Source organism: Macaca fascicularis, chromosome 14 (assembly GCF_037993035.2).
Source record: "Macaca fascicularis isolate 582-1 chromosome 14, T2T-MFA8v1.1".
In the NCBI taxonomy this organism is placed as follows: domain Eukaryota; kingdom Metazoa; phylum Chordata; class Mammalia; order Primates; family Cercopithecidae; genus Macaca; species Macaca fascicularis.
Genome location: NC_088388.1, coordinates 538,599 through 553,862, shown reverse-complemented (window position 1 = coordinate 553,862; position 15,264 = coordinate 538,599). Strand labels below are relative to the sequence as shown.

General features: G+C 59.5%; 2 protein-coding genes and 1 long non-coding RNA gene across 6 annotated transcripts in view; 1 reads left to right on the top strand and 2 right to left on the bottom strand.

The window, feature by feature from the left end:
- DEAF1 (DEAF1 transcription factor) overlaps positions 1–5,819 on the top strand; it is a 51,966-nt gene extending 46,147 nt beyond the window's left edge. For both annotated transcript variants that reach the window (XR_010581133.1, XM_015434222.3), the window contains one exon: positions 5,398–5,819. Coding sequence is in view for 1 of the 2 variants with exons in the window: in XM_015434222.3 (XP_015289708.2) it covers positions 5,398–5,502 (105 nt within the window). In the remaining variant the exon portion in view is untranslated. The remainder of the gene's footprint in view (positions 1–5,397) is intronic.
- Positions 4,854–6,477, bottom strand: LOC135967198 (uncharacterized). Its single transcript, XR_012422882.1, has 2 exons — positions 6,363–6,477; positions 4,854–6,257 (listed from the first exon to the last, which is right to left on the bottom strand). It is a non-coding gene; the product is annotated as an uncharacterized lncRNA (long non-coding RNA).
- A 3,254-nt stretch (positions 6,478–9,731) lies between these two features.
- Positions 9,732–13,626, bottom strand: DRD4 (dopamine receptor D4). 3 transcript variants are annotated; one of them, XM_005576764.3, is made up of 4 exons: positions 13,290–13,626; positions 10,953–11,065; positions 10,147–10,844; positions 9,732–10,051 (listed from the first exon to the last, which is right to left on the bottom strand). In XM_005576764.3, the coding sequence occupies exons 1-4, from the start codon at positions 13,560–13,562 to the stop codon at positions 9,849–9,851; spliced, it is 1,287 nt and encodes a 428-aa protein (XP_005576821.3). In that variant the 5' UTR covers positions 13,563–13,626; the 3' UTR covers positions 9,732–9,848. The 3 variants fall into 3 exon arrangements, with proteins under 3 accessions (XP_005576821.3, XP_045228402.1, XP_073868820.1); XM_045372467.1 differs by having other exon boundaries at positions 9,732–10,001; XM_074012719.1 differs by having other exon boundaries at positions 9,732–10,001; positions 10,147–10,263.
- Positions 13,627–15,264: the final 1,638 nt, after the last annotated feature.

Here is a 15,264-nt window from a genome sequence, read left to right as displayed (position 1 = left end):
TCTCCTGCCTCAGCCTCCCCAGTAGCTGGGACTACAGGCGCCTGCCACCTCGCCTGGCTAGTTTTTTGTATTTTTTAGTAGAGACAGGGTTTCACCGTGTCAGCCAGGATGGTCTCGATCTCCTGACCTCGTGATCTGCCCGCCTCGGCCTCCCAAAGTGCTGGGATTACAGGCTTGAGCCACCGCGCCCGGCCTATTTGTTTAGTTTTGAGATGGAGTCTCACTCTGTCACCCAGGCTGGAGTGTAGTGGCATGATATCCGCTCACTGCAACCTCCACCTCCTGGGTTCAAGCAGTTCTCCTGTCTCTGCCTCCCGAGTAGCTGGGACTGCAGGCACACACTACCACATCTGACTAATTGTTTGTATTTTTGTAGAGCTGGGCTGTCTCCACATTGGCCAGCCTGGCCTCGAACTCCTGACCTCAGGTGATACGCCCACCTCTGCCTCCCAAAGTGCTAGGATTATAGGCGTGAGCTACTGCGCCCGGACTCTAACATCTTACTCTTAAAAAGCGGTGATAGGTCAGGTGTGGTGGCTCATGCCTGCAATCCCAGCTCTTTGGGAGGCCAAGGCAGACGGATTGCTTGAGCCCAGGAGTTTGAGACCAACCTGGGCAACATACATGAGACTCCATCTCTACAAAATACGAAAGAATTAGTTGGTGTGAGCCTGTGGTCCCAACTACTTGGAAGGCTTAGGTAGGAGGATCCCTTGAGCCAGGAGAGGTTGAGGCTGCGGTGAGCTGAGGTGACTCCAGTGCACTCTACCTTGGGCGAGAGAGCACAACCCTGTCTCAAAAAAAAAAAGCAGTGCTAATTTTAAAAATTCATTATAGAGGACTTGGTGTGTACACAAAAGTATACACATGAGTTTATGCGTGTTATGAAACCCCAACAGGAATCCCCTGCACCCACCACCCACCTGAAGAAAGCCAGCCTTGGGGGCCAAGCTCCGTGTGGTCCAGCCCCTCCTGGGCCTGGGGGCTGTCAGCTGAGGCGTGTTTCTGGCACCCGTACTCTTTATGCTTTCTCCACACACGCGCGCCTGTAGACAGGGTACCTCTGCAGTCCCCACGGCAGGGCCTGTTCCCAGGAGGGTTTGGGGGCTCTGGGCATTTTTCCCCACCCAGCCCTGGTGTCCTGCCTGTGGCCTGCTCCCAGCACCACCCGGACTGAATCACCCACCTTCTTTTTTTTTTTTTTTTTTTTTTGAGACGGAGTCTCGCTCTGTCGCCCGGGCTGGAGTGCAGTGGCTGGATCTCAGCTCACTGCAAGCTCCGCCTCCTGGGTTCACGCCATTCTCCTGCCTCAGCCTCCCGAGTAGCTGGCACTACAGGCGCCCGCCACCTCGCCCGGCTAGTTTTTTGTATTTTTTAGTAGAGACGGGGTTTCACCATGTGAGCCAGGATGGTCTTGATCTCCTGACCTCGTGATCCGCCCGTCTCGGCCTCCCAAAGTGCTGGGATTACAGGCTTGAGCCACCGCGCCCGGCCGAGTCACCCACCTTCTGTGGTGCCAGCACTTTATTTTAACCCTTAACTTGAAAAATGTGACACGTGCACAGGAGTGGGATCGCCCAGGAGAGACCCGTCAGCCTCACCTGTGTCAGCTGCTTTAGCACCTGCCCTTCTGGCTTGTCCCCCCGCTCTTTGGGCTGAGGGCTGAGCATTTTAAAGCAAGCCCCACGCATCATTATTTTCATTTGTGAGGCCTCGATCACTGTAAGTCAGATTTGGATTGTTTCTTAATTGGATTTTTAGTCACTGTTATTATTTCATTACTTATTTTTGGTTTTTGTTTGTTCGTTTGTGTTTGGTTTTGTTTCTGTTTTTGAGACAGAGTCTGGCTCTGTCACCCCGGCTGGAGTGCAATGGCGCAATCTTGGCTCACTGCCACCTTCACCTCCCGGGTTCAGGTGATTCTCCTGCCTCAGCCTCCCTAGTAGCTGGGACTACAGGTCCGTGCCACCATACCTGGCTAATTTTTGTATTTTTATTTTTATTTATTTATATATTTTGAGACCAAGTCTAGGTCTGTTGCCAGGCTGGAGTGCAGTGGCATGATCTTAGTTCACTGCAACCTTTGCCTCCCGGGTTCAAGCAATTCTCCTGCCTCAGCCTCCCAAGAAGCTGGGACTACAGGTGCGTGCCACCAGGCCCAGCTAATTTTTGTATTTTTAGCAGAGATGGGATTTCACCATATTGGTCAGGCTGGTCTTGAACTCCTGACCTCATGATTTGCCTGCCTCGGCCTCCCAAAGTGCTGGGATTACCGGCATGAGCCACCATGCCCAGCCTATTTTAGGTTTTTTATAGACAGGGTCTCGCTTTGTCACCCAAGCTGGAGTCCGGTGGTGCCATCATGGCTCACTACAGCCTCGACCTCCTGGCTCAAGTGATCCTCCTGCCTCTGTCTCCCAAGTAGCTTGGACCACAGGCATGAGCCACCACACCCAGCTAATTTTAAAACATTTTTTATAGAAATAGGGTCTTGCTATGTTGCTCAGGCTGGTCTCCAACCCCTGACCTCAAGTGACCTCAGCCTCCCAAAGTCATGGTTTTTAAACTCTGTGATGTTGGCTTTTGTCATTTATTTGTATCAGGCACTGTCACTGTTAGCTTCTTTTTTTTTTTTTTGAGATGGAGTCTCGCTCTGTCGCCCAGGCTGGGGTGCAGTGGCCGGATCTCGGCTCACTGCAAGCTCCGCCTCCCGGGTTTATGCCATTCTCCTGCTTCAGCCTCCCGAGTAGCTGGGACTATAGGCGCCTGCCACCTCGCCCGGCTAGTTTTTTTGTATTTTTTAGTAGAGACGGGGTTTCACCGTGTTAGCCAGGATGGTCTCGATCTCCTGACCTCGTGATCTGCCCGCCTCGGCCTCCCAAAGTGCTGGGATTACAGGCTTGAGCCACCGCGCCCGGCCTTCACTGTTAGCTTCTTGTGAATTTAACCATTTTTTTCTATTTTTCGAAAACTAAAACACTAATTTCTAATTCTGGCTTTTCAGATAATGATTTTTTTTTTCAAAAGTATTTTAACATTATACTGTAAGAAGCATCACATTGGCCGGGCGCGGTGGCTCCAGCCTGTAATCCCAGCACTTTGGGAGGCCGAGACGGGCGGATCACGAGGTCAGGAGATCGAGACCATCCTGGCTAACCTGGTGAAACCCCGTCTCTACTAAAAAATACAAAAAACTAACCGGGCGAGGTGGCGGGCGCCTGTAGTCCCAGCTACTCGGGAGGCTGAGGCAGGAGAATGGCTTGAACCCGGGAGGCGGAGCTTGCAGTGAGCTGAGATCCGGCCACCGCACTCCAGCCTGGGTGACAGAGTGAGACTCCGTCTCAAAAAAAAAAAAAAAAGATGGAAAATTTTGCTTTAAAAAAGAACTCAGGATGTCTGATTTTTAAAAGTCAACCCTGGGCATTTGCCTCTTTGCTTGGAGAACTTGATGGAAGCTTCTGTAGCTCAGAGTGAACACTGACGTGCGCCCCCTCTCCCTCCATCTGCACAGGCCCCAGGATGTGGCTCAAACCTGTAGACCAGAGAAAAAGCATCTAGAACTCCTGGGGGCCTTATCCAGGGCCCACATCCTCTCAGTGGGGGCAGCTCCCATGAGGGGTGCAGGCCCCTCGCCCCACACAGAGTCTGGGCAGGAACCGGAACCCGTCCTGGTTGCCCCGGAGTGGAGGCCGGGGAGGGGCGGGCGGTGGGTCTGCACCCGATGCGGCGGTTTGCTGATGTGTGTTTTCATGCCATGTAGATTTATAGTCTGTTACCAGGAAATTTTTTTTTTTTTTTTTTATGAGACATAGTCTCTCTCTGTTGCCTGGGCTGGAGTGCAGAGGCACAATCTCAGCTCACTGCAACCTCCACCTCCCAGATTCAAGTGATTCTCGTGCCTCAGCCTCCCAGGTAGCTGGGATTGCAGGCGTGCGCGACCACAGGTGGCTAGTTTTTGTATTTTTAGTAGAGATGGGTTTTGACATGTTGAGCAGGCTGGCCTCAGGTGATCTCTTCATCTCCTGGCCTCAGGTGATCTGCCCACCTCGGCCTCTCAACATGATGGGATTACAGCCCTGAGCCACTGCGCCTAATTTTGCTTTTTTATTATAATCAGCTGGAATTCTGCCCTCTAGGGAATAACCCGGTCACCATTTGGACGCGTTTATTTCTGCTCTGTGTGTTGTGTGTGTACCTGTCACGCCCCCGTGCAGGGAGCTGCCTCTGTCTGACGAGGCCGCCTCAGCTTCAGCACCTGGCGCTTCCTCTAGACCTCTGCTGTGTTCCGAGGTGCTTGAGGTAGCAGGAGGTGGGGCCTGGTTCCGTGTGCTGACCTCACCGGAGCTGTGACTTCTCCCAAGCACCATCCCCCTCCTTCTCTCTGCAGAGCCCCTCTGCAGCCACAGGCTGGTTCCAGTTTGCTTTTTCATCTTTGCCATTAAAAACAGAACTGGGGCCGGGCACAGTGGCTCACGCTTATAATCCCAGCACTTTGGGAGGCTGAGGTGGGCAGATCCCCTGAGGTCAGGAGTTCGAGACCAGCCTGACCAACATGGTGAACCCCTATCTCTACTAAAAATGTAAAACATTAGCCAGGTGTGGTGGCGGGCACCTGTAATCCCAGCTACTAGGGAGGCTGAGGCAAGAGAATTGCTTGAACCCTGGAGGTGGAGGTTGTAGTGAGCCGAGATTTTGCATTGCACTCCAGCCTGGGCAACAAGAGCAAAACTCTGTCCCAAAAACAACAAAAAAAACCCCACAGAACTTGATCATGTATTTAAATGTTTTTCTGCATGTCTGATATTTTTTGTTTACATCCCTAACACAAAACAACTGCTTTGGAGAGTCTTACCCTGGTTTGTTGTTTGACTTTTATTTTGATATGGAGTTGTTCTCTCCCATGGGCTGGAGTGCAGTGGCACCATCTTGGCTCACTGCACCCTCTCCCTCCCAGGTTCAAGCAGTTCTCCTGCCTCAGCCTCCCGAGTAACTGGGATTAGAGGTGCCTGCCACCATGCCCAGCTACTTTTTGTGTTTTTAGTGGATACGGGGTTTTACCATGTTGGCCAGGCTGGTCTCGAACTCCTGACCTCAGGGGATCCACCTGCCTGGGCCTCCGAAAGTGCTGGGATTACAGGCGTGAGCCACCACGCCCCACCTGTTGTTTGCCTTTTGATCCAATTCCTCAAACCAAGAGAGTGTGGAGAAGGCTGTATTGGAGCAGAGGCCACCAGAGTGTGGGCGCACTGGGGAGGGCATTCTCTCAGTACCCCCAGGTGGGCTCACAGGGGGCTGCACCCTCTGGGTTGAGGGTCCTGGGGTCCACCTTGGGGACCCTGCTCCAAGGCCCTGCTGCACCCACTGACCCCGCGGACATGGGTGTGTCCTCCCTTCCAGGACTGGAAGGATCACCAGCACATATGCGGCCAGTCAGCAGCTGTCACGGTCCAGGCCGACGAAGTCCACGTGGCTGAAAGCGTGATGGAGAAGGTGACCGTGTGAGGCTCCATCGGCCGCCCTGGGAGTTGGGGCCCCTCGCACTCCTGTGAGGCTTTTGCAGGTCGAAGGCCCCCCTGAGGACTCTGGGGGGACGTTGAGAAGAGGGGTGTGGGAAGGTAAAGAAACTTGCTGGACAAGTTATTAACACACTTTAAGCGAATGGTGCCCTGGGGAGCGGACTCCCCCCGCCCGGGCCCCCCGCCCGCTCGCGGAGAGATTTTTTATCCCTGGGATCATGAGCGTCCGGTCTTGCCCACAGGGCCTGTGCTGCGACGCATGTACATACGTGTTGTGTCTGTCAATAAAGTGTAAATAAGGTCTCCCTGCCCCACGCGGGCGGCCGGTTTCAGTGCCAGCCCTCAGGGGGGTTTCCTCCCCTTCCTTCTCCTTGTGCAGGTGGGAATCCCAAGCCCACCGCATCTCCAGTCCACAGGGCAGCGCGGCCAGGTCGGAGCCTCCGGTGCACGGGGCAGCACGGCCAGACTGAAGCCCTGGCATCTGGTGGCACCTGTAGTCCAGGAGGTCTTCATTCCTTCTGTTCCACGAGAACCTCGTGGCTGCTGGCAAGTGCAGCAGGCCTGCGGCCCTTCCCGCCAGGTTTCTGTGCACCCGGTACCCTCCTGTGCCCAGGCTTCCTGAGCAAGCCCGATGGCCCAGTGCAGCCTGTTCAGTCCATGTGGACGGCTCGGTGGCCTTGGTCCAGGGATCCACATGCAGAGCCTCATGGCCTCCTGGTCTCCCGCTTGTTTCTCATGGCCCTGGTGCCAGGTGGAGGAAAGAGAAAGGACTGAGGCCTGCATGGGACACAAGGGGGCATGTTCAGTGTGTTTGGGCACTGGGCTGGGCCTGGACATGGGACCCACCTGCCCTCCTGACTGAGAGCTCTGCTGGAGCAGCGTCACTCTTGTTCTGGAAGCTTCTGCGCTCATGGCCTGTGTTCTCTGCACACTGAAGGCTCCACGGCTGTGGCTGCACTGGGGCAAGAAAGTACAGACTCAGCAAAAGCTCAGCAGGCACCTGGGGTGGGCTGGCAGCGCCAGGAGGAACCTGCACCAACGATTCTGATGTTTGCCTCTAAGCGCTTTCTGCACCAGCTGGAGCTCTACGAGAGGCGGCCAGAGTTCCCCTGGAAGGGGTTGTGCATGGGGGCAGGGCTCACTGGCTCTGTGGGCCCTGCAGAGAACCCCCCACCATATTTGAGTCTCTGGGTTTCTCAGGACCACCTGGTTTATTCTGGTTTTCTATTTTTTTTTTTTCTTTGAGACAGTTTCACCCTGTCACCCAGGCTGGAGTGCAGTGGCACAATCTTGGCTCACTGCAACCTCTGCCTCCCAGGTTCAAGCGATTCTCCTGCCTCAGCCACCTGAGTAGCTGGGATTATAGGTGCTCACCACCATACCCAGCTAGTTTAGGAATTTTTGGTAGAGACAGGGTTTCTTCGTGTTGGCCAGGCTGGTCTCGAACTCCTGTCCTCAGGTGATCCACCCACCTCGACCTCCCAAAGTGCTGGGATTACAGGCGTGAGCCACTGCCCTGGCCTATTTACTTAGTAAAGTCTCCACCCAGCCGGGCCAAGCCCCACTGATGTTTCATCGTCCTGCTTAGACGCACTCGGTGCTGCCCCGTTGGTGCTGCCAGTGAGCAGTGGAGGCTGGAAAAGGTGTCTGGCCTGCTGCAGCACCCACTCCAGATGCTGCCCTCACCCCGCCTGTCCCTCACCCCACCTGTTCCTTCCTCTGACCCTCACCCTGCCTGTCCCTCCTGCCTCTCCCACCGAGATGCTCTCCCTCCTGTCCCTCACCTCACCTTTCCCTTGGTCTGACCCTCGCCCCGCCTGGCCCTTCCTCTGACCCTCGCCCCGCCTGGCCCTTCCTCTGACCCTCGCCCCGCCTGTCCCTTCCTCTGAGACTCTACACTGAGTGGCTTTTCGTCCAACCCAGCAGGGTCCGCCATTGCCACAAGGTGGAGGCATCTTAGAGGCTCTGCTTGGCCTCGGCACTGTCCAGGCAGGTGGGCCGTGGGTTGACCTCCATGAGGCAGCAGGGCTGGGCCTGCTCCTTTGGGTCTTTTTTTTTTTTTTTTTTTTTGAGACAGAGTCTCGCTCTGCTGCCCAGGCTGGAGTGCAGTGGCGTGATCTTGGCTCACTGCAAGCTCCGCCTCCCGGGTTCACGCCATTCTCCTGCCTCAGCCTCCCGAGTAGCTGGGACTACAGGTGCCCAGAACCGCGCCCGGTTAGTTTTTTTGTATTTTTTAGTAGAGACGGGGTTTCACTGTGTCAGCCAGGATGGTCTCGATCTCCTGACCTCGTGATCCGCCCGTCTCGGCCTCCCAAAGTGCTGGGATTACAGGCTTGAGCCACCGCGCCCGGCCTCCTTTGGGTCTTAACCAACATAAAGGTGGCAGGGAAGTGAGGACCTGCACCTCTAAGAAGAATCCCCCAAAGCTGGAAACACCAGCGTCTCTGTGCAGAGAGCACAGCCGCAGAAGTGGCCAAACCCCCGCCTGGTGGGGAAGGCACCGTGGGAGCCCCTTGGCACCGTGACCCCACCAGCAGTGATGCACCTGGCCGCCTGCAACCAGGCTCTGCAGGAGTGGAGTGGGGGTGTTCCCTGGAATTGTGGGGGCAACTTACTCTTCCCCGATTTTCCGTAAAATGGAAGCCGGAGCACCACACATCTCTTGGGATCCCAGGTTCCCACAGCTCCTCCTTTCCAAGCCTGGGAGGCTGATGGCCAGAGGTCGCCCCGCCCCAGGGCTGTCAGCACCCCCAGGACCCCCAGATGCGTGTGCACCTCCCGTGGCCTCCAGCACTGTCAGTGAGGCATGTGTGGGGCCGTGGGTCCTGGGACAAGGCTGACGGGAGCCCCTCCTTTACTCTCATGGGTGTCCGACAAGAATCCATTGTGACTCAGTCTGTTCCAGGGGCTGGCTGGGACAGGCTGGTCCTGGGAAGTAGGTAGTCGGGGAAGGTGTCCAGGAGGAGGCAGCCGCTGAAGCTGTGACAGAAGTACGTGGTCAGCAGACGGGACGGGGCAGCTGCACTGACGTAATTGGGCTTGGTCGTCTCTCCACCCAGTATTTCTTCTTTTCTTTTTTGAGACAAGGTCTCACCCTGTCACCCAGGCTGGAGTGCAGTGGTGTGATCTCAGCTTACTGCAGCCTTGACCCCCTAGCTTTAAGGGATCCTCCTGTCTCAGCCTCCCGAGTAGCTGGGATTACAGGTGTGACACCACACCCAGCCTGCACTGAGTATTTTAGCTGAGGTTGTACCCACTGCTGTAGACTGCACAGCCCAGTCTCTCAGTGTTCAGATGGGAGCTTGGCACCATGACTGGCCGCCCTGGCTGTAGATGCTGCATCCCCAGCACAGTAAAGCTCCAGCCAGCAGGACTGGGAGGCGGAGGGCCTCCCATTTCTCCCACAGCCTGGGCCTGGGAGAGAGCTGGATCCAGTCCAGGGTGGGCTGTTAACTGCACTGAGGGCCCTGGGAGCCACCCCTCCTCCCCCAGGGTCAGGGGCTGTACTATGGTTGACAAAGCCAGGCAGCCCAGGGCAGACAGGCAGCCTGGGTCGCTCTGCCCACCCTCTGACCCTGCTGCCTCCTCCCTACTCCTACCCCTTGGCCCAGCCACATGGGTGGATGCTGGGCAGAGGCTGGCTGGGTGACTGAGCATGGAGCTCCCTCCAGGGAAGCCTCTTGGTGGGACCCCACCTATCACCACAGGCCCCTTCCTGTGGGGCTTGGGGCATCCTCTGGCCAGGGACTGGCAGGAAGCTGTGCTCTGACCTCAAGGCAGCTTCTAAAATGATATATCAGGCTCCCCCGCCTGGGTCTGCTGGGACAGCAGAGCCAGGAGACCCTGTGCTTCGTCCTCGGAGGCGGGAGTTGGCCTGGGCAGGGCCTGGCGGCTGACCGCCCCCCCAGCCCCTCTCGCCTCATTCATTTCTTCCCATTGGAACTGGGCTTCCCCAGGAGACACCTTGCTCTGCTCGGTGCCATTTCCTCTCCCCTGCAGAGAGGGTAGGCTGGGCCAGAGCACTGCCGAACTGAGTGGGTCTCCAGGGGCCCCTTCCCCCGCTCACTCTGAGCAGGGGGCCGGCTTGGTGGGGTCTGCTCTGTGGGCTTCCTTGGCGGGAAGGAAGGGGTTAACTGGCTGGGCGGCCTGGGGCCACTGGGGCAGAAGCCCTTCCTCCTCCCTTCCCCATCAACCCCAGGAGCCTTCACAGCTGAGTTTGGGAAGGAATTTGTTTAATTAACGTACAAAACCGCCCTCCCCATATCCTTGGTCCCGGAGGCCTGGCCACCAGGCCGGTGCCCAGGCCGCGGGGGGTGGGGGTGGGGGTCCGGCTCAGCAGCAGGCACGCAGGGCCTTGCGGAAGACATTGCGGAACTCGGCGTTGAAGACAGTGTAGATGACGGGGTTGAGGGCGCTGTTGACGTAGCCCAGCCAGGTGACCGCACTAACCAGCCGCGGGGGCACGGAGCAGGCAGGACACAGCGCCTGTGTGATGTGCACCACGAAGAAGGGCGTCCAGCACAGCAGGAAGGCCCCTGGGGGCGCCGAGAGCCACGTCAGCGCCCCCTGCCCCTCCGCGCCTCGTACTCCTCCCCTCCTCTCTCCCCAGCCCCCCAGGGCAGGAACGCACCGACTACCACAGGCAGGACCCTCATGGCCTTGCGCTCCCGGCCGGTGATCTTGGCACGCCGCCTCCTGCGGGTCTGCGGTGGGGTCTGGGGTGGGAGCGCAGCGGCTCGGACGGCGTCTGGGGGCGCACAGTTGGAGTCGCAGGAGTCCGGGGGGAGGCCGGGCACGGGGGGCGCACAGTTGGGGCCGCGGAGACCCTGGGGAAGGCCGGGCGCTGGGGGCGCACGGTCGGGGCCGCAGGGACCCTGGGGAGGGCCGGGCGCGGGGGGCGCGCAGTCGGGGCCGCAGGGGTCCTGGGGGAGGCGGGGCGCCGGGGGCGCACAGTCAGGGCCGCAGGGGTCCTGGGGAAGGCGGGGCACAAGGGAAGGAGGGCCGGGGCCGCTGGGTCGGCGGGGCGCGCGGCCGTGCAGCTTGGCGCGACGGGCCACCTCCCAGCGCCGCAGGCCGCGGAACGTGGCCCAGTAGAGCAGCAGCATGAGCGGACAGGGTAGGAAGAAGGAGCACACGGACGAGTAGACCACGTAGTCGCGGTCCTCCAGGCGGCACACGGCGGGGTCACGGCCGCGCACGTCGTTGAGGCCGCACAGCACGGGCGCCGCCACCGCTGCGGACAGCAGCCACGTGGCGCCGATGAGCAGCAGCTGCCGGTGGCTCCCGCCCTGGCGGTTGTAGCGCAGCGGCACGGCCACGGCCACGAACCTGCGGGGAGCGCCGAGGGTGCGCGGGACAGCGCGGAGGCCGCGGTGAGGGCGGCGGCGGCGGGAGGGGCGCGAGGGCGCGGGGGCGCGGGCGGGGAGGGCGGCGCACCTGTCCACGCTGATGGCGCACAGGTTGAAGATAGAGGCGGTGCACAGCATGACGTCCATGGCCATGAGGGCGTCGCACAGGCGGGGGCTCAGCAGCCACGCGCCACCCTGGACCTGCGCGGCGACACCACAGGCCCTGAGGTTTCCCAGCCACCGCGGGCCCTTGTGACCCCCTCTCTTATGGGTAGTTCCAGGGCTGAATATGGAGGAGGGGGCCCGCTGTGAACCAGAGGCCAGAGGAGCAGGCAGAGAAACAACCCCTCTGCACTCAGGTCTCCCTTTGTTTTCAGTTAGGGTCTCGCTCTGTCACCCAGGCTGGAGTGCGGTGGCTCCATCATGGCTCACCGTAGCCTGGAACTCCTGGGCTCAAGCGATCCTCCCACCTCAGTCTCCAGAGTAGCTGGGACTACAGCCGCGCGCCACCACCCCCCAACTGATTTATTTATTTTTTATTTTTGTTTTTCTTTTTGTTTGTTTTTTTGAGACGGAGTTGCACTCTTGTTGCCCAGGCTGGAGTGCAGTGATGCGATCTCAGCTCACTGCAACCTCCGCCTCCCGGGTTTAAGCGATACTCCTGCCTCAGTTCCCCCGAATAGCTGGGACAGCAGCCGCATGCCACCATCCCAGGCTGATATTTTCATTTTTTTTTTTTTTTTTTTCTGAGAGGGAGTCTCGCTCAGTGGCGCAGGCTGGAGTGCCCTGGGACGATCTCGGCTCACTGCAAGCTCCGCCTCCTGGGTTCCCGCCATTCTCCTGCCTCAGCCTCCCAAGTAGCTGGGACTACAGGCGCCCGCCGCCACACCCGGCTAATTTTTTGCATTTTTAGTAGAGACGGGGTTTCGCTGTGTCAACCAGGATGGTCTCGATCTCCTGACCTCGTGGTCCGCCCTCCTCGGCCTCCCAAAGTGCTGGGATTACAGGCGTGAGCCACCGCGCCCGGCCGATATTTTAATTTTTTGTAGAGACCCGGCCCGGTATGTTTCCCAGGCTGGTCTCAAACTCCTGGGTTCAAGCGATCCTCCTGCCTTGGCCTCCCAAAGTTCTGGGATTACAGGTGTGAGCCACCACTCCTGACCTTGGTCTCCCTTTTGTTACAAACATGAGAACGGGCCTGGGGAATTCCCTGGGGGCGGGGCCTGATGTCATCGGGCTCAAGGAGAGCCCCTCCCCAGCCTGGGGTAGGCAGGGTCCCCGCTGGGCCTAGACATGAAGCTGGCTGCTCTGTCCTTCAGGGCATGAGCCAGCCTGTCTGGTGAAGCTCTCTGTGGGAGACTCGGGCGCATTAATTCATTTGTTTCCTCATCTGTAAGACGAGGATGATGATAGTATCCACATAATTGTCTTGAAGATAAATTATAATTAAAAATATGAAGACCTGCCCAGTGCCCAGCGTAGGAGTCCACGTGGAGTGACTCTCTTCAAGGGCAAAGGAGCAGGCAGCCCCCTTAATCCCTTCCCGCCGATTTGGGAAGATTAGGAGCTTAAACGTCGTCACTGTGACGTCTGCGGCTCGAAAGGAGCACAGGTCATGCGTGTCCCGTGCTGCTGGTCTCTGCCCCAGCCGCCAGGACTCACCGTGTCTACCAAGGGGAAACCCCGAGTCCCCCCTCCTCCACAGTCCGGGACACCGCGTCCCCAGCTCAGCCTTAAGCTGCTTTTCTCTGGCTGCAGAGGGGCTGGCACCAAGTCCAACCCATCCGAGGGCCAGATCTGGTGTGGAGTGTGGGATCCATCCCCCAATTCCCCCTCGGGCTTCTCCCCAGGGTTCTCAGCAGGGGCCTGGCCCCCACACACCCTCCCCTGGGTTCTGTCCAGCCCAGGTCTCCCCTGTGAGCTGTGAGCCTCCTGGGGGTGAGCCAGCATCCGCACTGGGTGTGCGTGGTGGTCTGTGGCTGTGGCCATGTGCAGTGCGTGTGTGCAGTGCGTGTGTGTGTGTCCCAGGGCAGCCAGGGGGCCGAGCCCGCATCTGCCTGCCTGTCCAGCTGGTTGCCCTGGGGGTGAAATCCAGCTGCCGGGCGGCGGGAGGGGGCTGGCTTGACAAAGTCGCCTATTTCTGGGGTCCCTAGATCGAAGGACGGGCATCTCCTGGATAGCAGACGCCAAGACAGAAGGGGAAGGGAGGAGAGGAACGGGGGTCGGGGGACAGCGCAGCGGGGGGAAGGACGCGAGGTGGCGGCGGTGGGTGTAGCGCGGAGGGACCAGGCCCAGCGCCCCTGCCGCCGCCCCAGCTGGAGGCTCCGGAGCAGAAAGGGGCCGGGTCGCGCCGGGTCCTCCGCAGGGACAGGGACGGAGAACCGAGGAGCAGATGAAGATGCTCGTGCGGCCAGACGGGGCTCACCTCGGAGTAGACGAAGAGCGGCAGCACCAGGAGAGCGAGGAGGAGGTCGGCGGCCGCCAGGCTCACGATGAAGGAGTTGGTGGGCGTCTGCAGGGCGCGCTCGGTGGCCACGCTCACGCACACGAGCGAGTTCCCCGCGAGCACCGCGCCGATGAGCAGCACGCCTCCAACCAGCGCCGCCGCGCCCGGCCCTGCCAGCCCCGCAGCCGCCCCCGCGCCCGGCCCGCGTCCGGCCAGCAGCCCGTCCGGGTCCGCGGTGCTGCGGTTCCCCATGGCGCGCCGGCCCCAGGCGCCCGGGCGGGCGCTGAGCACCGCGGACAGCGCCGGGCCGCAAACCGGGGAGTCCCTCCCCTTGGGCACGCCCCGGCCAGACTCTGGTCCCGCCCCCGCCCCGCCCCGGCTCAGGGGGGCCCCCGCGGCGCTCCACCGTGCGCCCAGTATTTGCTCATCTTGGAATTTTGCGCAGGGAGAGACGGGCAGGCGGACGAATGCGGCGGCCCAAAGAGACGGGAATGCAGCGAGGTGGTGGCCATGGGCAGGCCCAGCATCGCCTGGTGCGGCGCGGGGTCCGCACCCCGAGAAACCAACAAGGATGGAGGGGCAGCCAGACCAAGCCCTGAAGCGCGCGGGCATCGACGCCAGAGCCATCCTGCCCGGCCCCTGCGTGCGTCCCGGCCCTCGGGCCGTCCACCTAGTCCACCTGGTGTCTGGGAAAACGTCCCTCCCAGGCCCGTTCCGCCAGTCGCGGGAAGACCGGAGCTTAGGCTCTGCCCGCCTCCCGGGGGACTCGCCTCGACCTCGCGCGCACCCTCCTGCCCGCGACTCCGCGCCCGACCCAACCGCCGACGCCTGGCTCGTACCCCCGCTCCCCAGCAGCCTCTGGTCCTCAGCCCCCGCGACCACCACAGTCAGCCGCGGCCCCACCCATTGCACAGTTGGTCCTCCCGTGGCCGCCTCCGATAGTGGGCCGGCACCTCCCCCCGACCCTCCACCCCCGGGCGGACAGCTGAGCGGTCGACCCTGCTCCCTCCTCCAGTCCCTCCGGCCCAAGACCCTGAGCTAGGTAGGCGTCCCTCTGACCCTGGGCAGGGGGTCCGGGGACCGGACAGTAGGTTCAGCCCGCGAGGAGGCAACGAGAAAGACAAGACAGGCCCTGGGAGGTTCCAAACGTGCAGAAGAGAAAGTGCTTGCAAAGTGCAGCAGAGACAGTTCTATGGACTCTTCATCAAATCGGGGTGACCCATGACCTGAGGGGTATTTTCTGTAGTCCTGTCACTAAAGGGGCCTAGAAGGCACTAAAAGGAGGCACCACTCTGTGGGACCCTGGGCGATGCACATCTTGCTCTTGTCTTTGTTTCTGGGAGGACTGGAGTGGAGGGGCCGTGCCAGGAATTGAGGCCCCTGACCTCAAACGTATGGAGGACACGGGCTGGACGAGGTGCTGATGGGGTGTGCATTAAAGGGAGAAACGAGGGCTCTGAGAAGGAGCAGGCACCGTGAGCGTCACAAGGCAAGGTCCTGGGGTCTGTAGGGGAAAGGCCTGCACCAGGGTCAGGTGTCCACAGACATCAGGTGCAGCCGCAGCCAGGCTAAGTCCCTCTTGTGCAGACCAGACTCCTGCCCGTGAACCCTTGTGCAAAAGAAGTCACCACAGAAGAGGCTGGGACAGTGCAAGTGTCTTCTCTTCTAGGATGGAACCCGGGAGGGTGGCCCTGGGGTCTCCGGCTGGGTGCCCAACGGTGAGTCCAGCCCAGCCTCTGGTCAGCTTAGAATTCCTTCAAGTGGCCCCCAAGATGTCTGCGACCACCAAGAGTGAAAACAAAGCCAGGCGGAGAAAGGATGTTTGCAGTACACATCTCTGGTACAGAATGCAGATCCAGAATATATAAAGAGTGCTTTTAAAACAATGAGAAAAGACAGACAATTCCAGTTTTTTTCTTTTTTTTTTTTTTTTTTTTTTTTTGAGACGGAGTCT

What these genes read in the sequence shown, in the direction of transcription:
- DRD4 (XM_005576764.3), bottom strand. Translation starts at nt 13,562, where the DNA reads ATGGGGAACCGCAGCACCGCGGACCCGGACGGGCTGCTGGCCGGACGC. An exon ending in CGCTCTTCGTCTACTCCGAG is followed by an intron (nt 11,066 to 13,289) that starts GTGAGCCCCGTC and finishes GTCGCCGCGCAG; the next exon opens with GTCCAGGGTGGCGCGTGGCT. An exon ending in TGCGCCATCAGCGTGGACAG is followed by an intron (nt 10,845 to 10,952) that starts GTGCGCCGCCCT and finishes CGCTCCCCGCAG; the next exon opens with GTTCGTGGCCGTGGCCGTGC.